This window comes from Canis lupus, chromosome 25 (assembly GCF_003254725.2).
Source record: "Canis lupus dingo isolate Sandy chromosome 25, ASM325472v2, whole genome shotgun sequence".
Classification (NCBI taxonomy): Eukaryota; Metazoa; Chordata; class Mammalia; order Carnivora; family Canidae; genus Canis; species Canis lupus.
Genome location: NC_064267.1, coordinates 5,390,001 through 5,414,952, shown reverse-complemented (window position 1 = coordinate 5,414,952; position 24,952 = coordinate 5,390,001). Strand labels below are relative to the sequence as shown.

The window sequence follows — 24,952 nt, the reverse complement described above, 5'->3', positions numbered from 1 at the left end:
TGGTTTCTTTTTTACATTTGGTATTTTCCTAGAATTTACAATATACATTATTAATTTATTGTTCTCTACCTTCAAATAATGTATCACTTCAGGTATATGTTAAGAACCTCTTAAAAGTATACTTATATTTCTTCCTCTGCTGTCCTTTGTGCTATTGCAGTCATTGTTTTTACTTGTACATGTTTGTAAATCCCCCAAAACAATTTTGGCATTCCTCAATTTTTGTCATTTCAGATTTTCATCTGGTATCCTTTTCCTTCTGCTGGAAGGACTTTCTTTAACAATTCTTGTAGTAAAAGTCTGCGGGCAATGAATTCTCTCAGCTTTATTTGTCTGAAAAAGTTTTTATTTTGCTTTTATTTATGAGGTGGATTAGGGTTTTCAGTATTAGGCATGGGGTTACAATTTAAAAATATATAGTGGTTTGGCGAGACTTAATTTTTACTTCCTTTTACTCATTAGTTGGCAGCTAGCAGCCAGGTGTACTTATCATCTGCTTTGTTATAATCTTATTAAGTAATCATAAAAGTGGTTATACCACTTTTGATAAACTGCATGTTGTTTCAAATATATTTTAAAGAAGGTACTTAATTGTATGAGAGTCATTCACTTTGTTTTCTCCTCCATTCCCTAGAGTTTTTATGGACTATATTTTTAGCAGCATTTGTTATACTCTTGGGTATAGTTATTTCTATACCACAGAAGGATTACTGATACAAATTACTTGAAGACAGGACTGCTGTGAAAGAAATAGGAAACAAGTAATTTTCTATTTTTCTTGCCTTAGTTTGTCAGCTGGGTTTAGAATCATTAACTTTTATTATATTCATGTCCAAATTATAAAGTATTTTCCTTTATGTACTAAAAATTTACCTGAAAGTCATGTATAATGCATGCAGCAGATCTATGACTGATGCAGGTACATATTTATGTATTGGGGGTGGTCTTTTTAGTATTTGTATGCTTCTTAATCCTATATAAAATTGACAAGATACATTCTGATGCTGACACTAGCTTTGGAACCTTGGGCTGGTTACTTAACTTAGGCTAACCTCAATGTCCTTGTTTGAGATACTGTCTTACAAAATTGTGAGAATTAAATGAGACTATACACATAAATTACTGAACACATAAGTGTTTACAACATGGTCATTCTTAATGATCATGTTTCCACTTTATTTCTTTGTGAAATAACAGATACAAGTTTATCTCAAAGATTTCCTTCCTTAGAGGTTAATAATTCAATACCTTTAAAACTTGGATTGTATCTGCTTCTTGAAATAATTTGATTAACTTACTAGAAAAGGCTTGTAAGAGGAAAAAAACAATGTAAGCAAGAGGACAGAATAGAGAAAGGAGATAATCAAGGCAAATATAGTTATCAGATTTTGAACATTATTTTTTTTTCTCTTTAGATGAGCCATACTTCTTATTTCTTTGTATGTCTCATACTTTTTTGTTGAAGACTGGACATTTTGAATATTGTCATGCGAAATGCTGGAAATCAGATTCTTCTTTCTTTTCCCTTGTGTTTGTTGTTGTTTTGGATTGTTTACTTAGTAATTTTCTAAAATGTTTCTAAGTCTGTACTCTTTGTCATGTATAGCCCCTGAAGTTCTGTTTGGTGGTCAGCTGATTTTTTTTTTTAAGATTTTATTTATTTGAGAGTGAGAAAAAGCACAAGTGGGATTAGGGGAATAGAGAGAGGAAGAAGCAGTCTCCCCACTGAGCACGGAGCCCAATTCAGGGCTTGGACCCTGGGATCATGACCTGAGCTGAAGTCCGATGCTTAACCTGCTTGGCCACACAGGTGCCCCTCAGCTGATGTTTTGACAGAGTTGTCTTAAATGCCTGGAGCCGGGGAAAGAAAAAATGAAGAATCGAAAAGTACTCTTACTGTCTTTGCAGATTTGCTCTTTTGGAGTATCCTTGCAGTGCTTAGTCAGGCTGTTTATATCTCTCCCCTAGCTTTTACTTCCTTCTTGTGTAGAACCTAAAGGCCAGCTGCAAGTGAAAGCTTAGGGTCTTGGGAACGCTTGGGTGGCTCAGCGTTGAGCGTCTGCTTTTGGCTCGGGGCATGGTCCCAATGTCCAGGGATCGAGTCCCACATCGGGTTCCCTGCATGGAGCCTGTTTCTCACTCTGCCTGTGTCTCTGTCTCTGTCTGTCTCTCTCTCTGTGTCTCTTGTGAATAAATAAATAAAATAAAAAAGAGAAAGCTTAGGGTCTTTTTAGGCTTTTTCTGAATGTGTAACCTGCCCTAGGGATGCATGTGACTCTCTCTATTTCCCTGTATATATACAGGAGAGCCTTTTAAAGACCTTATACCCACATATATATATACCTCTTTTCCCACATCTTCCTTCCCAGGCTTCCAAGTCTATTTATTACTTGTCCCAAGTGTTGTCTCTAGCTCAGGCTGCTGTAGCTAACATCTGTGCCTTTACATGCTTTTAGCAGAAGTGCCCCAGCCCTAGAGATATTCTATGTTTGGTGAGAAACAGTTCTTTGCACCTGTCCTTGAGGGAGCTGCCAGGTAGGTTGAGACCCACAACCTTGATTACAAGGTTCCTGCTGCTTCCTCTGGAACTAGAAACCCTCACCACTTGTGCAGGAGGTTGTCCTCATGACTGTTGCCCTCCAGGGTGTGGGGAATTGTAGGTGGGGCAGTGCTTTTTACCAGAGAATAATAGCTGCTTCTTCACTGAATCATCCCCGGGTTGGTATACATTTTTGTCTTGATTGCAGAATTTTTCAGAAGTTGATTTTGACAGTTTTTGCCAGCTCATTAGTTTTCTCTAGAGAACATAGCCATGGAGTTGCCCATTCTGCCATTTTGTGGTGATGTCATTATTTTTCAAAGGAATGTGTTGTAAACTGATTTCACTTGAAAATATTTAGAAACTGGAAGTGGAAATACAATTAAGCCTGCTTCTTTAAAAAATGATTTATTTATTTATTCATTCATTCATTCATTCATTTATTCATTTATTCATTTATTTGACAGAGAGTAAGAGCAAAAGCCAGGGGCAGAGGGAGAGGGAGAAGCAGGCTCCCTGCTTAGCAGGGAGCCCAGTGTGGGGGTCATGACCCAAGCTGAAGGTAGATGCTTAACTAACTGAACTACCCAGGCGCCTCAAGCCAGATTTTAAAAACTAAGAATTGTGTGTGGTTTATGTAGTGCCTTAACAAGTCAAGAGTACAAGTGTTCTGAATTGTACTTATTAAACCTTACATATTTTCCAAGTAATAAAAGAAAAAAGAGTAAGGCAACTGTGGGCATAGTCAGGAAGGAGAAAACATCTCTGACTTTTTTTTTTTTAAAGATTTTATTTATTTATTCATGAGAGACACAGAAGAGGCAGAGACATAGGCAGAGGGAGAAGCAGGCTCCATGTAGGAAGCCTGATGTGGGACTCGATCCTGGGACCTCAGGATCATGTCTTGAGCCAAAGGCAGATGCTCAACCACTGAGCCACCCACGTGTCCCACATCCCTGACTTTGTAATCACTGGAACATTAAAATAGTTGTATGGCAGTAAGAGCAATTCATTGCTGAAGGAGAAAACCTGAATACAGTAGAAAGTCTGGCTTACAACTTGGTGACTGACCATGAAATAGACCCTCTCTCCCTCTCTCCTCCACTCCCATCTGTATTAAATTAATCTTCCCATTCTATATTAAACACTGAATATTTTTCATAGGTTTGGCAATGTGCTGGAGGTGTAGATATATAGTGGATAGGTAGTTAGAAATAGTCCTTACCCTTAAAAAGCTTATTGTAATTTGGGATATCTGTGAACATTTATGCTATGCAGTGACTGCTATTGCATACATGGGTTGTAATGGGAATTCAGGGAAAGGCCATATTTATGGGTACTGGGAAGGCATTCTGGATTAAGTGGTGTTTAAACTGGTATTTGGAGGTTTAATGGAAGTTAACAAATGTAAAAGTTGAAAGAGAACTCTGTCATATATAGAGAATACCATATATGAAAAATTTTAGGTCAAGTGAGAGATGTGCAGTGTAGAAATGTTCCTATGACAATAGTTAGGAAATGGGAAGTAGAGGAAATTGGAGCTGGGGTGTTAAATGGTGACTTTATAGGCAGTGCTATCTAGTTTAGAGTTTATCCAGAAGGATAAGATGCAAAGGAATCCAAATAGTTAATAATTGTCCAGTCTGATCCAATTGATGAAAAAGAATTATCCCATATAATTCTAACCAATAATCTAAGATTTCAAAATAAAGGTATTTAAAATTGCTAGTAATTACAAACTTAGTCCTTTCAGAAGGTATTTTCCAAGTCAGCATTTTATATTCCAGATATTTATATAGTAACTTTTATTTCTTTATGTAAATAAAAGTTATTTCATTTAAAAAGCTCAGCTATGATATTTATTTTATATAAATTCTTTTATGATCATTTCTTGAGTAGGAAGCACCATCGTGGGCCACTTTTCTTGCAGAGGCAATACCTTTTAGAATTTTAAAGAAAAGGCCTAGAAGAAAAGAACTTAACTGTGCAAATAGAGTATTCAGATTTATAGGAAATCTTAATTGATTTATAAATCTCTTTTATACTATGGTAACAGTTATTTTAGCTTGTTTTTTGGTTTAGCCTTTTTAGCTTTGTTGTGTCATTTTCTTTGCTTTTTAAAAGGTTTCCCTGTGAATTTTCTTTTTCAATGTTTATTGCTAATTTTCCTGTAATTGAGCCTTCAAAGTCTTCTACTTTCTTGCTGAAAATAACCTTAAATAAATTGGCTGTATTTAAAAGTTTTTATTTACTACCTCTGGATATATATATATTTTAAAGATTTCATTTATTTATTCATGAGAGACATAGAGAGGGAGAGAGAGAGGCAGAGAGACAGGCAGAGGGAGAAGCAGGCTCCATGCTGGGAGCCCGACGTGGGACTCGATCCTGGGACTCCAGGATCACACCCTGGACCGAAAGCAGGTGCCCAACCGCTGAGCCACCCAGGTGTCCCTGGATGTTTTATTTCTTAGAGAAATTATTTTCTCTTTCTTTCTTTTATCCTACACACTGTTCATAAAACACTGATTTCTTTGTAGATCTACTATGATACATCCCATTTCTATATTTTTTAAGTCTATACTTCTTTTTTTTTAAAGCTTTTATTTATTTATTCATGACAGACAGAGAGAGAGAGATTGGCAGAGACACAGGCAGAAAGAGAAGCAGGCTCCATGCAGGGTGCCTGATGTGGGACTCGATTCCGGGTCTCTAGGATCACACCCCAGGCTGAAGGCGGCGCCAAACTGCTGGGCCACCAGGGTGGCCCTAAGTCTATACTTCTGACTTAATAGAAAGTTGTTTAGGTTCATTTTTCAATCCAGATTAGAATTCTGGATCTGTCACTTTACTTATATGTGACCTTGTTCATGCTGCTTAATTTCTTTATTTTCACTTTTATGAAGACAATTAATACATTTTCCTCATAAGATTGTTATAGTTTAAATAATGAAAGCCAATTGTTTCTACTTTTTCTTACATGCTTTAGTTGGTAAATACGGAACCACTCGTAAGTAGGGAATGAATATTTCTCTAATCTTGGAATCATAGTTTTGTAAGCATTTAGCCTTATTAACACTAAAGTATTAAAAATTACAGTGAAGGTTAGAAAGACCATCTGAAAATACAGGCCCACTTTACAACATCTACAATAAATATTTTTACAGATCTGGCAAAGAAATCAGAGAGCCAAACTGTATTCTTTTGTAACTAAATGATATGTAGAAAGGAGCATTGTTTTTTAACTGAAAAATAGTGAAAGATGGAACCGTAGCTTCACATAACAGAGTCTGATTGTTCAATTATACATATTAATTGTTGATTTCTTTAAATGCAGACTATTTTTTTTTTCCTTTCCACTGAGTCCATCCCTCTGTTATTTACAAATTACATAATGGCTCTTGGTTATGCCAGACTTTAATGAAAGCACTTAACAATTCATTTAGGAGATTAATCTAAAAAAAAAAAGCCTCAATGTTGTCCCATTTTAGTATATACTAATTCTTACGTGTTTTCAGAGGCTTATAGGCTTAACCTTAGGTATCTATTTCTATTAGTTTAGTCAGTAAGCATCCACATCATTGATTTTCAAACCTGTTTTTCTTTTTCCTCTATATGGTTGCCTTTTACGCACCCCTTCTGAGTTACTAACCACTGGTCTATAAGGTTCATAGTAGTGACCCCAAGTCAATTGGACATATAATAGTGGAAAAGTAAGCAGTTCTTTGATAAGACCATGGTATGGTGAAAAGATTGTTTGAGTTGATTCTCATAGTTCTGCAATTAATATCTAAGAGAGTACATGATCCACAATAGTTTAACGTTTGTTGGAAACAAGGCTTAAGCTACCTGTTTTGTGGTACTTAAGACTTACGTGCTCAGGTGACTACTTTTATTTTTTTAGGTTAGAGCTGGGGTCATTAGAGAACTGGTAATAGCTATCCTTAACTGAATGCTAGCTATATGCTTAACATTGTTCCTAAGCCTAATTAGTTTATTTAATCCTCACAACAAAAACACTATTAGGTAGGAATTTTTATTCTCATATTTAGGTGAAGTAACTGTGACTTAGACAAGTAGTCATTAAGGTCACAGAGCTAGTGGTACAGCTAAAATCTGAATCCAGGAAGTTTGAATTCAGAAACAGTCTCTTAACTGTTCTAGTAGCTATTTTTGTTAATAAGACAAATAGTAGGAGGAGTTGAAGTTTCATACACAGAAGTAAAACCAGCCTTTAACCAAAGTGAGTATCTAGGTCATTAAAAAAAGAAAAAAAAAAAAGGTCAGAAGTTAGGATGAGGGATAGTTTCTCATAAGGTTGAGTTATAGACCTGTTACAGAGAAAAAATACAGAGAATAATGTTTTAAAATTTGAGAATATTTTTTAAATTATTAAATTTCAGAAGACTTAAAAAATATTCTTAAATGAGATTTTATTGCTTGTATGGACTTGTATGAAGACAGACTTACTGGGTTTTGATCCTGTATCCTCTATCTACTAGTTTTGTGATCTTTTCCAAGTTAAATTTTCTGTGCCTATTCTTCCTTCTCTGTAAAATGAAGATAATAATAGATTCTTTCTCATATATTTTTTGAGAATTAAATTATTTAATATATATAAATCCCTTAGAATAGTACCAAATGGTATGTAAGTACCTGATGGTATTATTAAATTAATCATATTTATTCCATAGCATGTGGTCATCTACCCTTATTATTGAACATTTTTCTTTGATAAAAAATTCTGCTTCTTGAATCTAATATCTGGTGCCTCTCTGCCCCTAATCTTATTTTTTTGTTTCCATTTTCTGAAATACTTACAATTTATGTCTTCTTCTTTGCTTTATGTAACTTGCAAGCCAATTTCAACTTTCTGGAGGATAGGTAGAGTGTATATACATCTACATATATACATCTTTTTTTCTGGAACTTAACACTATTAGTATGTGGCTAGTCCACATATATAGCCCTAGTTCCTAGAACAGTAATTTCTAGTCTTTAATAAATAAAATTTTTATTGAATGAATGAATGAATGACTTCAAATTTGTCAGGTGTTTTGACATAATATGGCTATTTTCTTCCTAAATTATCTATTCTTTTTTTAAAAAAATTTTAAAGTTATTTATTTATTTGACAGAGAGAGAGAGAGAGAGAGAGAGAGAGAATGAGAGTGAGTGTACAAGCAGGGGGAGCAGCAGGCAGAGGGCCAGGGAGAAGCAGGCTTCCTGTTGAGCAGGGAGCCTGATGCAGGTTTGATCCTAGGACTGTGGGATCATGACCTGAGCTGAAGGTAGATGCATAACCTATGGAGCCACCCAGGCATTCCTAAATTTTCTGTTCTTTAGACCAGAAAGGTATCAGTTTTTCAATCTTTTTTAAGAATGGTACTTAAAATTAATACGTCATATGTGACTTGATCAGTAGAGTATGAGTATTGTTATATCTTTTATTCTAAATATATTTGTCTATTGCTGTACTTAAAGTATCTTTTATTCTAAGTGTATTGGTCTATTGCTGTACTTAAAGTAGCATTTGAGAAGGACACTAATACTTTTGACTCATTTGACATAATGCCACAAGTCAAATACATTGCTATTATGTCATCTTTGTATAGCAATTTGCATTCTCTTAAGTATTATAGATAGTAGGTATATTTCTTTCAATAATTTTTAACATAGATTTTGTCATTTCCACATTTGTTATAAGTTTGCTATGATTACTTTTGTATTTCTTTATCTTATATACATAGAGATAGAAGTTGTTTTCTGTTACATCTCATTTGTCCATCTAGTAATATCACAAAAGAAAATGAACTTCATGTTTTAAAATTTATCCTTAGTGAATTTTGCATTTTCTAATGATTTTCACTTTTGAGAGCCAAATTCTTTTTTATAGGAATTTGTTCTGAATCCTACCCAGTAGTTCTGTGTGCCATTTTTCTGCACATGATTGGTAATTAACTTTTTCCATTTTTTAAAGAACTTGATTTTTCTAGTTTTAATTTTTATAGCACCTTTATCTGTAGCTTTCCAGTTTTTCTCAAAAGTAGTTTTAGGCTTGAAAACAAGAAATTTTTTAGAGTAGCTATGCTCTCCTGCTAGTTGAGTTATTTTATTATTTTTATTATATTGTTATAAATAATCTCTCGTGTTATTAGTTATTGTTTCTTTTTTGTTTTTCAGTTGGTTGGTGGAGAATTTGACTTGGAGATGAACTTTATTATCCAGGATGCTGAGAGTATAACATGCATGACAGAGCTTTTGGAACACTGTGATGTAACATGTCAAGCAGAAATATGGAGCATGTTTACAGCCATTTTACGAAAAAGTGTTCGGAATTTACAGACTAGCACAGAAGTTGGGCTAATTGAACAAGTATTGCTGAAAATGAGTGCTGTAGATGACATGATTGCAGGTATGAGGTTATCTCACAGGATAATATGCTTTAAATGTTTATAAACATTCACATTTTTCTTTAGAGTCTATGGGTAATGTAGAGTTGTTGAAGCTAACTTGATTTAAAATAGATAAATAGAAATGTATGGGATATTTGCCTTCTATATTAAGGGAAAATTTGAAGAATGGAAGACACCTTCTTCTGTATTAGACAAAAATAATTACTGATTTTTCTTTTTCACGCTTTAGAAAATCTTAATTATGTGGGATAAACAACCATGAAATCTATCAGAAAAGTAAATAGTACCTTTTTACATAGTACTTAGTTAAATCTTTACATAATTAACATTTTGCAATGTATATTACAATTCTGCATAATGAACACTTTCCCAACTTTTCCAAGCTCCATGCACTTCAGTTTGGCATATATGGAACTATGACAAGAGAAACTAATATCCTTAGGATAAGCATGTTGAATTTTTAGGAGGTGTCCATTTTACTTGATATTCTTTTAGAGAAACTTTTATGTTAAAATAAACATGTAAAGTAGAACGTGAAATTTGCATGGAATTTCAAGATAAAAATACTAATTTTTGTGCTTGTTATGTTATTTGAAGTAGCTTCGAAATCTATGATTATTCATTGTCAATCCTTTGCCTCCCTTGAAAGCTTTTTCTCCTTTTCTCCTTTATTTTTAGATGGGCTTCAGTAGAAATGTTGTGAGAGAATTGTCCCAGAGCAACATTATTACCAGAAAATAAGTTTAGAGTTTGAAATGTTGATTCTTTTAAGCCATGAATCTTCCGCATTAAGTCTCTTTTGATATAAAAGGGTTTTCATAATTTTAAAAGTGCTAATACGACTCCTTGCAATATCATGCCTGATCTTTAAAAGTAGTTCAGACACCAGAGAATCCTCTATCATATTTTGATTTATGCACAATTAATTTTAATATTAGTAGAACAAAACCTTAAGAAATAATAGAGTTGAAGAATGTTAAAGATTAATGTCTTTTAAATAATATTTAAAATTTTTTGTTTTTCTAATAGAGTATATTAAAATTAGTTCTAATTGCTTTCAAGGTGGCATCTATCTCTAGAGTGATTTAACATTTTCTGTGTTGGTTACTAATGGTAAATTTGATGAAAAATGAAATTCAATATATATATACACATATATACATATATACATATATACAATATATATATACACATATATACATATATACATACATGTATATACATACATATATATATACACACACTGTATAGAAGAACATCATGTGATTTTTGAGTTCTCATATCTGGGTTTAGTCCCTGAAGTTTTTTATTTGGTTTTTGAAATAAAAATGGCTACCACTTTATAAAGTGCACTTTAGAAAATGAGTCATAATTACATACATAGAGTTTACTGGTACATAATTCATGAACTTTGAGATAAAAGATGGTAGTAAGCTTGATTAGTACTGCAAAAAGTTCATGTGTTCATGTTTTCTATTATACAAAGCTCCTTGATTATCTTTCCTTCTCAATAATAATACTTACTGGTAACACAAAACTTTCACTTTTGTTATTTTATCATTATCAGAAAATTACCTCTACCTTACTTTTCAGTATAGAAAATGAAATTTAGATAACATACTAATGAAGCACCAATAACCACCAAAACACTACTAAGTTTTCATTCTGAATATTTATAGCATATTAAGTTCAAAGAGGCACTTTTCATTTACTAATGTGTAGGTATTACTAGAAGGCAGTTAAATATCTATGCTAAGTTGATTAGAGAGTTTCATATAGTCTGAGAATTTTTTCTCCTTTAAAATTTTGTCCAGAAAAAAACACCTGTTATGTTAAAATTAAACTGAGCTACTTGGTTATGTGATATGTACAATTAATAAGAAATTTTAATAATTATGTAATTAAATACAAATTTAATCACTTTTTGTGGTACACATATAAGATGAGATAAAGGTTTGGGAAAAGAAGTATAATTTTTTAGGAAAGTATTTGTAGGCAAAGAAATCTATGAATTTGCCATTGCAGCTAATTGCTTGAAACTACTTACTAATTTAGGGATTTAAGGCACTTAATTTCTATCTAAAATTTTTTGTTAGAAACAAATCTTCTGACTAACATGTAGTAACTATAAACTTTTTTATTGAGTGATGAAACATTGTATTTCATTAAAAGATCTCAAAGATGACATATTAATAGTCACAATTTAATCATAGGGATTGCTTACTTATTGTGGCATTAAGTAAGATTATTCAATTTATTGACAAAATAACCATACTAAATTGCTAATTTGAAATAGATACATAATAAATATATTTAAAATCTCAAATTCCAGGTATTAATTTGTAATATTGAATAATAAATATTACACATCAGAAACTATTTAAACTTATCCTAACACCTTTTCTTAATTAATTGATGATAAATTATTCAGAATGTATTTGTGCATTCTATTCTATTCTATTAAAGATAGTACTATCTTTAATTCTTAGGAAGTGTTTTAGAAATTGATAAAGTAAATATTTAGATGCTTAATTTCTTAAAGAATGATAGAGGTACTACTCACAATGTCTAGAGATGAGAAAGAAATCAAGAACAAATGATTAAATGTATAATTTTTCTATCATCTCTTGAGCTGATATGTCTCTCATACGCACATAAACACATGAACAGAATGGATATCACTAGTACTATATTTATGTCACATTTTGATTTAGAGATTGGTAGGTAACAGAAAGGGCTCTGTAGCCATACTGCCTGGGTTTTAATCCTTACTCTATCACTTAGAACAGTGTGTTCTTGGGCAAGATGATTAGGTTATTTATGTCTCACTTTCCTCATTTTAGTCACTTTCCTCATTTTAGGAAGGAGCTAATAATAGTACTTACCTCATAGGCTTGTTATGAGAATTTGTGCACTTAATAACTGTAAACCACTTGGAATAATGCCAGGCAAGGAGTAAGTGCTCAGAATTGTTGTTAATGGGGCAATGGATGTTTCAATAATATATTTTATTAAGAACAGATAAGTCTAAAATAAATTTGGCAACTGTTACTTTTTTATTTGAAAAGAACCAGTTTACAAAATTAAATTGTTGTACTTTTGCATATTTTTGCTTTCTTTTTCCTGTACACAGCAGGTGTGTGTGTGTGTGTGTTTTCTGGGAATTTTAAAATCTATTTTATGTATTTGCTAAGGAAACTTATTTGTAATGGTAAATCTGATGAGAAAAATCCTAAAATTCAGGATTTTTGGTTATCTGATGACTTAAAAATTGTTAATTTGGTTTTTGGTTATTTGACGACTTAAAAATTATTAATTAGAATAACTATTCATAAGGCCATTTAGCTAAGTATATATGTAGAAATGAGAATTGGTAACTTTTGCTCTTTCAAAAAGTATATTACCTTGACAGATGGCAGGTCATTACTAGAGTTCAGAATAACTTTATTTTCCTTTGAAGATCTTCTAGTTGATATGTTGGGGGTTCTTGCCAGCTACAGCATCACTGTCAAGGAGTTGAAGCTTTTGTTCAGCATGCTTCGAGGAGAAAGTGGAATCTGGGTAAGCTGTGGTCAGAGGGAACAGTTTTCAATATTAGTACATTAATACTTAATGTTCAACAATTTATCTCTAGAGAGCTATAAACTTGAATTTGTAATGGAAATTGTTCCCCTTAAAGAGTTTAGTAAATGATGTAAAATTAATTTCTCTCTAGTTAGAAAAGAGTCCAGTGTCTAACATGATATATTAGGTATTTTTGTTGAATTTGTATAGTGACATATCTTTTTCTTCTTTCCTTAGCCAAGACATGCAGTAAAATTATTATCAGTTCTTAATCAGATGCCACAAAGACATGGTCCTGATACTTTTTTCAATTTTCCTGGTTGTAGTGCTGCGGTAAGTTTTCAATACATGTGTTTATTTTTATTTATTTATTTTTGATTCAGCTCTTAAGGTATAATTCACATAAAAGTCACCAACTTAAAAGTACAATCTGATGAATTTTAAAGTTGATAATCACTACTGCAATCATGATTTTGAACAATTCTATCACTTCCCAAAATTCTCTTGTGTCTCTTTCAAACCTGTTCCCTCTCCCTAGCCCCTGTCCCTTGCAACTTTTGATTTATTTTGTGTTTTTATGATTTTTGCCTTTTCTAGAATTTCATAGAAATAAAATCATACAGTATGTAATCTTTTCTGTCAGGCTTCTTTCACTTACCATAATGTTTTTGAGGTTGTTCATGTTGTAGCTTACCAGTAGTTTATTCTGTTCCTTTTTACTCTAAGTAGTCTTATATTTTATGGATATGCCACAGTTTATCCATTCACTAGTTTATCCATCTCAATATTTGAGTTTTTAGTTTCTGGTTTCTGGCTATTATAAGTAAAACTGCCCACATGATCTTCTGTGGGCATGTTTTCTCATCTCTTAAGTAAAAACATAAGTGAAATTGCCACGTTTTATGCTAAGTGTGTGTTTCGTTTCATGAGAAACAGGCAGATTGCTTTCTGTAGTGGAAAGTTTTGCATTCTTCTCATCAGTGTATAAGAATCCCAGTTGATCTGCATCCTAGACATTGGCCATCTTTTTAATTTGAGGCATTTAAATGGTTATGTAATGGTACCATGTTGTAGTTTTAATTTTGTATTATTCTAATGGCCAATGATACTGAGCATTTTTTCAAGTGTTAATTGGTTGTTTTTATATCTTCTTTGTGATGTTTGTGTTCAAATCTTTGTTCAGTGAAAAACATTGGTTTTATTAAGAGTTCATTATGTATTTGGGATATAAATTAATTTGTCAGATATATATTTGTCAAATATTTTTCCTAATCTGGCTCTTCCTTTTACTTTCTTAACAGTATTTCTTAAAGCAAACACTTCAGTTTTGATGAAGTTCAATTAAACTTTTCTTTTTTTATGGCATATGTTTTTATAATCTAAGAAATCAGAATGAACCAAGGTCATAACATTTTTATCTTATGCTTTCTAGTAAGAGTTCTTTTGTTTTAGTTCTTATATTTAGGTCTATGATTCTGTTTGTGTGAGTATTTAAAGTATGATATGAAGGAAGGTTGGAGGTTAAAGTTTTGTTTGTTTTGCATATGAATATGGAATGTTTCATAACCATTTGTTAAAGAAAGAGTCCTTTAACCTTGAATTACCTGGGCATATTTCTTGAAAACTACCTGGCCTTGTTTGTGTGGATCTGTTTCTGTGTTTGGTTCCTTTGACTTCTTTTTCTGCCTTTATGCCAATATCAGACTGTCTTTCTTCTTTTTTTTTTAAGATTTTATTTATTTATTCATGAGCGTCACAGAGAGAGACATAGAGGCAGAGACCCAGGCAGAGGGAGAAACAGGCTCCATGCAGGGAGCCTGACACAGGACTTGATCCTGGGTCTCCAGGATCCGGCCCTGGGCTGAAGGCAGCGCTAAACCGCTGAGCCACCCAGGCTGCCCAGATTGTCTTTCTTTTCGTAGCTCTATTAGTAAGTAGTTCTTGAAATCAGGTTGTGTAAGTACTCCAACTTTGTTCTTCATCTTAAAATAATTTTGACTATTTTAGATAGCATTTCAATACATATTGTGAATACACTTGTAAAATTTATAAAATACTTACTGTGATTTAGATTTTATTGTGTTAAACCTGTAGAACAATTTGGAGAGAAGATTATTGTGTCTTCCAGTCCATGAACACAGTATACCTCTTCCTTTATTTAATTTTCTGTGATTTTCCACTCTTGCAGTTTTAAGTATAAAGTCTTAAACATCTTTGTTAAATTTATCCATAAATATTCCATACTGTTTTTTTTGCTAGTATATAGAAGTACAATTGATATCTTTTTTGTATATTGACCTTATATCCTGACACCTTGCTAAACTCACTAGTAGTTTTTTAGTAGATGCCTTAGGATTACTTATGGATGTTTTTGTAAATAAAACCAGTCTTATTCTTTTCTTTTCTTTTTTTTTTTTTACTTTACAGTCAGTATGCCTTTTTATTTCATGTATTGCCTTACTACACTGGCTAGGACGCCAGGGCAGTATAGAATAACAGGAATATCCTTGGCTTATTTTCAGCCTTAGTATTAGGCTTTAGGTATTAGGCTTTAAGACATGCCTTTGTCAGATAGAGAAAATTCTGTTCTGTTCCTGTGTACTGGGAAGTTTTTTAATCATTAGTATGTTGATACTAATGTTGAATTTTGCTGAATGCTTTTTCTGATTTTATTGAAGTGAACATATGGGTTTTCTTCTTAGTCTTTATTAACATAGTAAATTACAGTGATTGATATTTCAGTGTTAAACCATTTTGTGTTCCTGGAATAAAAACTACTTGGTCACTATGTTTTAACCTTTTCATATAACAGTGGATTTGATTGGCTAATATAATGCTAAGAAATGTTGCAACTATTTTTATGAGTGATTTCAGGATGTAGTATCCTTTTTTATATAATATCTTTATCTGGTTTTGGTGATAGGGTAATCTTCATAAAATGAGTTGGGAACTATTTATTTCTTTCCATTAAAGAGTGTGTAGAATTGATATTACTTATTCTTAAATGAATGCTAGAATTCACTATTGTAAATTCTACTCCTATCTAGGCTAGGAGTTTTCTTTGTGGGAAAGTTTTAAAACTATGAACTTAATTTCTTTAATGAATATAGGGAGGTTTTTTTTCTCTTTCCTTTTGAGTGAGCTTTGGTAGTTTTTGTCTTCCTATAATTTGTCCAGTTAATTTAAGTTGTTGAATATATTGATATGTTTATCATATCCCTTTCTTCTCCTTTTAATAGCTGTAGGATATTTAGTGATGCCTCCTCTTTCATTCTTGATATGGATTTTTTCTCCTGATTAATCTAGCTGAAATTTTATCCATGTTGTTGTTTTTTTTTTTAAGGAACTTTAATTTCATTTCATTGTTTTTATCATTGTAGCATTGTAGAGAGGATGTATAACTTTTGACTAGAAGAAATGGTTTTGATTTCTGAATCCTCTACTTCCTTATTATGCAGGATAATCTCTTAATGTTTCTTGGCTTACTTTCATGTAAAATATTAGGACTTTTTCATGGAATAGTTTTACTGTGAACCAGTAATGAAATAATACACTAAATAAGTTGTTAAACATCATATAAATATTTCTTACTCTTTATTATTAGTACTTAAGCATCTTTGTAGTCTCCCATTTCATCAGCCATTCCCCCAATTTTATATTTCTTCCCTTGATATTTTGTTACTAAGTTTTTTAAAGTTATAATTTTCAGTTGTCACAAAATTGTGAAACAAAATAGGAAAATTAAAAATTATGAAACAAAAAACAGTGTAATATTGTTCAGGGGCATAAAGCAGGCTCACATCTTGAAATAAAATTTGTCTGACCTTAAGTCCATTGTTTTATTATGTTTCGTTTTTTAACAACAGATTGGTATGTTATCTCTACTGTTGAACTACTGAAAAATTCAGATAAGAGTTGATTTTAAAATCCTTATCATTACAGTGTTTTTGATAATTTACTTCTGGATGAGCATGATAGTAACAAGTGGGTACATACTGTCTGGGACCACTGTCAATGGCAGTGCCTTTGGATCACTAAAATTATGATACTGCTTACTTTCCCTAATATATATATATTAGGCCTTCTGAATTATATTTTAACTGTGGACGTGCCTTTCTGTGAGCTGTGCTGCCTTCATATGAGCAATTTGGAATGGAATTCTATAGAGTGAGTTGTATAAGGTGAATGACAAATGTAAAATGACATTTTATATGATCTGTGACTTTTGCAAATTATGATAGATAGGAACATAGATTTTGGAGTCTATTAGACGAGGGGACAATAAGGGATATAGATTTTGGAGTCTTGTGGACTCATTGAACAGTGAGGAACATCCAGTTGTGGGTACCAGAATATTTTAGAAGGAAATATGAAGGAAGAGTAAAGACCACTTAAATCCAAAATCACAAAGGTATCCCAAAGGATATACCATTAACACCATGGGTTTAGCAGGAATGTTAGAAATGAGTGTTGATATCAGGCACAGATGGTTTGGATGTAAATGTGCCTGAGTTTCACATCTGGCAGTAGTATACACAGCTAGCTTTTGTACATTGATTAAGGGAGTAGGTATGCATTAGTTAAACAGAGTAGATAAAGGCTGGGGATGCAGTGTATACTGTATAGTAGGTTTTGGTTGGTATAGAAGTAGGAGCCAGAGATTGAGGAGTACCATCCAGAAATGGGCGATTTCAGGTTCCTAAAACATTCATTCTAGCTGTCATATACTAAATTTAAGAGAATGTCTTTCAGTAGAGGTAACTATCTTGTTGAAGAGATTGGCTATAATATAAAGATCATTATTTATCCATGGAATTATTAGAAGTCTACAGTGAAACCGAGGAAGATGCTATTCTAGAGCCTCTCAGGTGTGTGTTTGGTATACCAGTTGTAGTAAGACCAAATAATATTATTATTTCATTATCACTCAAGGTTAGATTTTTCTTTTGTAAGTTTTTTTTTTTTCCATTGTAATTTGATTCACTCGTCTTTGCAACTGTATGGGATTTAGGGCTCTTTCAGTGGAGATATCTGTGGAGATCATAAATGACCTTAGACCAACTGTTTTTTCTTGGTGGAAGAGTAGGTCTAGAAAATTTGAATGGCGGCTTGGCTTAAATTCTTTCCTTTCTCTCTTAGTTTAATGCATCTTTTAAGTTTTGATTTAGAGTCTAGTAGACTGGATGTTGAAACTGATGATGCAGAAGGTGCTAAGGCCATTGGCTGGGAATAAGTCCATGATTTTCTGATATTTATACCTTTATTGTTTTTTGATCTGATTTGACCTTGGTTAATACCATATTTTTTTTAACTGATACTTTGGTATATTTTTTCATTGCCTTGTAGGCAATTGCGTTGCCTCCTATTGCAAAGTGGCCTTATCAGAATGGCTTCACCCTAAATACTTGGTTTCGTATGGATCCATTAAATAACATTAATGTTGATAAGGATAAACCTTATCTTTATTGGTAAGTAATATATTTAATTTTAGTACTTTTGTCTTAGTATGTCAGTCTTATAAATATGTGTCAAGGCAACATATTAAATAGAATGTGTATATATATATTTGTATATGTTAAAATTATAAAGATACATGTCAATTTATTTTATTCATGTTTTAGTGTTAATTCTGGCAGTCAGCCTAATTTTTTTTTTTTTCTCATTATGGTTTGAAACTCAGGTTTACAAACCTCCTCTGTCCAGTCCACATCATTATAGATAACTATGGGATTGTTAGTGGACATGTGATTCCCCGATCCAGGGGAGGAAAAAAACAAACTCCTTCGATTTCATTACTTTGCCTTTTTATTTCTTTTGTTCTATGATCATAATTAAGATATGATTTAAAAATATTAGTGATAATTACTGTGTAAGAAAATGCAATCAAATAAAAAATTAATTATTTGATAGATAACTAACAGAATGGGTTAATAAACCCAATAGTAGGTTGACCTGTAGGGACCGAGAGCTTGGTAATTTTAGTTTACCAATAACGCACAGTAATGAGAACATCAAACTTTCAATGATTGCCTTACTATATACTAGGCATTGTGTTTACATGTATTACCTTAATTAATACTTGCAATGTTCTGAAATAAGGCTGTTTGAGGTTGTCTTATCTTCATTACTTATTAATGATATGCTTTGGTGTCTTCAACTGTAAAATGTGGATAATAATAGTACTTATCACATAAGATTTAATGAGAGAATAATTAAGTGCTTTTGTATATTGGCTCAAAAATGTGAGTGCAAAAAATGTGAGCTATTATTAGCTTGTAAGCTCTATTATAAAAGATCACATAGGGATAGTAATAAGAGGGAGTTCTAAACAAACATCTGAACTTCCAAACAAATGGGTTGAACTTCAGAATGATTTTGGCAGATCATACATTTATTTCAGTAATACTATTATTTTGCCAGAGCATTTACAATTTTTACAATACTGTGCTTAAATTCACAGCTAGGAGGAGTGCTCCGTTAGAAGAAAATAACTGTTTCATAGACACATATTTTTTCTTCTTTTAAAACTGTACTCCTTTGTTTGATTACCTACATCATTTATCAAATTTAGCTCTGACTTTTTAAAAAATAATTTGTAAGCTATTTTTAAGTGTATAATAGAATTGGGAATAATTTGTTTTTGAAAACAGCAGTGTAATAGTAGTATAAATGGTTTTTGTGTTTACTAATTTCAGAGGTCCTTGAAGATTAATGAAATACTTGGTAGTCTTTTATTGGCCATTAATTTGTCTTTGTGTATTTGTGCTATTTTACATTGAAATTTCAAAAGGTTCTGTAGTCTTCTATTTTCTCAAGGTTCTAAACCTTTTATAATATAGTCTTTATTTGGTGCATGTAAGACCCCTTCTACTCTGTGGGGAAATTAGTTTTGTTTTTATAATAATGTTTTATATTATTTATATAATAATTTTTGGATATAGCTTTTTGTATCAGAGGATATTGTACTATTCTCAGTTTTTCATTACAGTTTTCGTACTAGCAAAGGAGTTGGCTACTCTGCTCACTTTGTTGGCAACTGTTTAATAGTCACATCACTGAAGTCTAAAGGAAAAGGTTTTCAGCACTGTGTGAAATACGATTTTCAACCACGTAAGGTAGGTATACGTTAATAGTTCTATTGAGAATGAAACAATTCGCCATTCCCACGGTCTTAAAATCCACCTATTATGACTTCTGTAATATTCCCTTTTATTAATTTTCTTATGACTCATATTGCTTTTCTCTTTTTCTTCTCTGTATTTTCTTTTTCTTTTTATGTCTAAGTTTTCACCTAAAAAGATCAGGCTCTTGACCACTTGGAGTCTCTGTCTGTCTTGCTTGCTCACTCGCTGGGATCTGTTCTGTGGCATTCTTAACAGTGAATACTTATTGAGTATTTACTAAGTCCCAGACCCTGTTGGTAGGCACTGCAAATATGACAGTGAACAAAACAGATAACATTCTACTTTTATGGAGCTTGTATTTTGGGGGAATTTTTATTCAGTTTCATGATAGTTTTCCACTCTTATTCTTATCTCTGAGCTCTATTATTACATCCTTATCTACCAAAAGATACTGCAGTGTGAAAGTCTTTCTGGTCCATTCACAGACTATGTAACACTGAATTTACATCTCCAGTCCTATATTCATTATGTTCTTAAGTACGCTGATTTTATCAAGCAGCCTACAGTCTTCATGATAGTGGATACTTGAGTTGGCTTTGTTCTTCCTGCCCTTCTTGATCATGAATGATATCAGTGAAATTTTCCACTTCTGTACTTTGTATCTCTGTAATATATGTCTTTAAAAAAAAATCCCTTACTTCTTAACTTCTTCATATTGTTCTCTCTTTATTCTTGGATACTTTGTCTCTTCCTCACCCAAACTGTGTTACACAGTAATATCTGAGGAAAGTATCTTTTCCTTTTCAAATGTTCAATTTCTGGCATGAAAACATTTACATGTCTCCTCACTTATGACTGTAGATCTTCAAATCCTGCCTTATTTTTAGGGTCCATTCCATATAACACCATTTCCATGGAATCTTTCCTTGATTTCCCTTGCTCTCAGATAGAATCTCATAGCATATTATTTCAGTATTTCTTATAGCAATTATTTCTTTTAAATCTTTATCATTCATTTATATGTACATTATTTAGTATCTATTGAGACTAAGCTATATGTTGGATTCATCTTTTGTATTGCTTCACATACCTGCCATAGAGTTTTGAACTTGGTGGACTGCCAATAATAGATAAATGAATAAAATATGCCTTAACAATCAAAAGAACCCTTTTGTTTCCTGAAGGAGTAGGTTGTATTTATCTGGACAGCTAATTTCTATTGAGCAATTAATTTTCTATTGATATAAAATAAATGAGGTGTTACTGTTGATAAAGTGAGAAAGAAGGCCTGGGCCTTGTAGTCATTGCATCTTTGTAGGGCTATATGCCAGGGACCTTTTCCATGTGGCAGGAGGAAGAAACAGTTACCACAGTAAAGATAGTATAGGTTGTTACTGTGAGATTCACATTTAAAATCAAAAGCTTACCAACCCTTTTTGTTGTTCCAGCACAGTAATGTACACTGCAAAACCAAGTTAAGTTTTGGATTTGTAGAGGATTTGAGCATTATCCATGAGCATTAAGAGAGATCTTTTATGCTTTTTGAGAAAGTGTTTTGTGCAGGTTTAATGGAAATTAGAATAGTTAGAATGCCAACTATTGACACATTCTTATATCTTTATTCAGATTCTAAAATTTTGGTATAAATGATACATAATTTTATATGATATGTCAAATATAATAATTTATGTAGTATATAAATTTGCTATGTGTTTTATAGAAATAAGGCAGTGTCTTTTCAAGTTTCAGCATATTTACGAAACAATACTAAAGAATTTTAACAATTACATTATTAATTTAAAGTTTATTCACAGGGAAACATCTATATGAATTTTATGTTACTTTATAGTTCTGAAGAATTAGTTTTGAAAAACATTTGCAGAAATTTTGCTTTAATTACAATTGTATTGTGCTTTTCCTCTTCCCCTCAAATTCTCGTTTCCTCCTTTACATCTAACTCCTTTTTTTGCTCATCCTTTTCATTTTCCCTTAATTTTCCCTTTCTTTCCTTTACTCATCTCCTCCTTTTCTTGTTCTTCTTCCCTCTTTCTCTAATCTCATTTGATTTTGATAATAGAACCAGTCTTTGGACATTCAGATTTCACAGTAGTATATATATATGTACATGTCATGCACTATGGATTTATAGGTAATTAGCTCTTTCAAAAGGTCAAGTGTTAAGCCTCTAGATTTGGCAATACTTGAGGGAGTTTTAGCTCATTCTATTAGTCTTGAGTCTTGTTTCCTGAGATTTAAAGTTACACTGATTCCTGCTTCTTCAATAATACTGGCTAAAAAAAAAAAAAAAAAAAAATAATACTGGCAAGGAGGAAGATGTTCAACAGTTAATGTTTTGGCTTATGAAATATGCCTTTGTTTAATATCCAGTAGAATATGGATATTCAGAGAACAAGTTGAAATGTGTTTTTAAAAGTTTGCTGTAAAGGTAAAATATAACCAGAGAAAATGCAGAGAAATGTGCAACTAATTAATTAGAATTATAAAATATAATTCATTATCACCTGCGGTTTTTCTGGAGAGATGTTCCATTATATATTATATATAACATGTATATATATATGTGTGTGTGTGTCTGTGTGCATATATATATAATATAATAGGCCCCATCGTTGTGTTAGAGTAACTAACCATTTGAAAGTCCAGAATTTAAAAAACAAGGGAAGAAGTATAGGAGTTCTTATTTCCACATGTTTAAGGTCAGTTACTCTCCAGGTTCAATAGTCTTTTTTTTTGATATATGACAATGAGATTGTCCACCGCCTTTAAGGCACAATCTGCCTTTTCTCTACAGGAATATTTATCTACAGGAACAACCAAAACAGAGATGATGAGCCTAAATATGGCAGAGGGAATGTCATTTCTTTTTCTTTCTTTTTGTTTGTTTTCATATTTGCTTATGATCCATCCCATATATGTTTTCCTATATATTAAAGAAAACATGATTTAGGATGGGTTTTCAAATATACATTTAAATATTTTACCTGAGTCTAATAAAAATGTTTGCTTTATGTTTAAGCCATAGTAATAACTATTTTTATTTAAAAATGTCAGTGTAACAATAATGCATTAATATATACCTAGAAAATTGCTCAAAGAGCAATGATTCTAAATAAGTTTATACATTAGATTGGAGTTCTTTTTTTCTTGATACAAATCCTAGTTATTTTAATAAAATTCAATTGTTTCTTCTCCAGAAATTCTGATTTATTTATTTATTTATGATGACACCCAGGAGAGTCCAAATGTGCCAAATTATTTTGACTTTCAGTGGGAACTTGTTATAGATACAAATTCTTAGAATTATAATTTTCGTGTTAGGAATATGTTTTTAACAAATGCTCTAGGTGATTTTTTTTCATTAGACAAGTTTAGATAACAGTGATTTGAAGAGTATACATAAGGAAAATTAGGGTGAAGTTAAGAACCAAATAAAATTGTCACTTATCAGTTTAAAGCAGTTTAACCCATTTGTTGTTCTTTCTCTCTTTTTGTCTTTATGCTATTTCCTTATGAGAGATACATTCTAATTTGTAACCTTTCTATATACATTGATTCTAAGGAGTCTTGATAGGAGCAGGACCAGAGAGTGATGGAGATTTTGCAAAACCTATAAGGATTCTCATATAATCTTTGAAAACCATAAATATTTTATTTTAGTGTTTGGTTATTCAAAATAAATACATTCTCTTTTCTTTCTTTATATTTCCAGAAGATGCCCTAGATAAATTGTTATTCTTTAATGTGTTTAACTGGCCTTTCACAAAGAAATGTTTATATTAAAACTTTTTTTTTTTAATCTGTACCACTTACAGATGTTTCCTTGTGACAACGTATGTCAATTATTAGTATATTACCTAATATGTAGTAAGGGCTCAATATGTGTTATCCACTATTGATATTTGTATAAGTATCATGTTATGGGGTGCCTGGGTGGCTCAGTGGTTGACCGTCTGCCTTTGGCTCAGGTCGTGATCCCAGGGTCCTGGGATTGAGTACTGCATCCGGCTACCCTCTTTGCAGGGAGCCTGCTTCTCCCTCCCTTCTCCCTCCCTCTTCTCCCTCCCTCCCTCCCTCTCTCTGTCTCTCATGAATAAATAAATAAAATCTAAAAAAAATCATGTTATTTTCCTATGAATTCTTATTACAGGTTTTTTTCTCGTTCCTTTTTTATAGATCTATTTTTGCAAATCTCAGTAGATGTACATAATAGCAATATACACACAGTTTCCAATTTTCCTCCCATTTCTTTTAAAATATAAGTCAAAACTATCAAGTCAAAGGTTGTGCTCTTTTGAATTGAAACGCACTTGTCTATTATGTAAAGTATAGATTGAAGTACCACAACAAGAGATGTACCACAAGAGAACAGAAAAGTTCATTTTCCTGTAACTACTGTGTGACCTTCACTGAGATCATTTTATCCATTCAACGTGCAGTCTTTTATTCATTCATCATTTTTATCAGATATCAGTTTTGACCAAAATCAACCTTATTGTAACTCCACATCTTATTATCTGACTAATTAAGTTAGCTACTTATTAACTGTATTAATATTAATTAATTGACCAATATTAACTGTATTAATGATCTCAGGTTAGTGGTACCACAACCCATTTAAGTGAAAAAATGGAAACCATCTTATATTCCCTTTTTCTGTATCATCACTTCAGTTCTGTGAATTAGTCCCTATCCCCCTTCTTTTAAATTACTAATGCCTTTGTCTTAATTTAGATTTTATTAGTTTTCTTACCTGAACCTTGGCAGGAGTTTTCAAGTTTATATTTAACCACATTTGCCACACTATTCTACCTACTCAATACTGCCAGTTATTTCCCTAAACTATGAAGATGATCATTTCACTTTCCTGCTCAGAATTCCTTAGTGATAACCACGATATGCAGAAACAAAGGCCAATTACTAAAGGTGTCCTACTTGTCTCTTTATAAGCTGGTCTTTGTTATTGCAGCTTGATCTAAACAGAAAAGTTTTGTCATGCCTCTGTGCTATTATATAAAGTATTAGAATTCTTCTGCCTGGAATAAATCCCCCCCCACCCCCCTGTTTATGTAACAGTTTGTATTCATCCTTCAAGCTAAGTCTTAAGTTTCATTTTACTCTTTTAGTGATTTTCCTGTTTGCCTTCCTTTCATTTGTCTTTGCTTTTCCCCCTCTCAAATTAATCATTCCTTCTTTTGCTCCCATATCTGTATTTTAGATATTTTTCATGGTTTTATAATTGTTTTCATATTTGTTTTTCTGGTGAAACCTCCATAAGGTATATTGTTATT

The 24,952-nt window shown here is 32.2% G+C and overlaps 1 protein-coding gene across 10 annotated transcripts in view; it reads left to right on the top strand.

Annotated features, from left to right (window-relative positions):
* NBEA (neurobeachin) overlaps positions 1-24,952 on the top strand; it is a 674,158-nt gene that overhangs the window by 70,348 nt on the left and 578,858 nt on the right. For all 10 annotated transcript variants that reach the window (XM_049101416.1, XM_049101413.1, XM_049101412.1 and 7 more), the window contains exons 2-6: positions 8,723-8,954; positions 12,416-12,516; positions 12,757-12,852; positions 17,866-17,987; positions 19,508-19,634. In XM_049101416.1, coding sequence (XP_048957373.1) covers positions 8,723-8,954; positions 12,416-12,516; positions 12,757-12,852; positions 17,866-17,987; positions 19,508-19,634 — 678 coding nt within the window. The remainder of the gene's footprint in view (positions 1-8,722; positions 8,955-12,415; positions 12,517-12,756; positions 12,853-17,865; positions 17,988-19,507; positions 19,635-24,952) is intronic.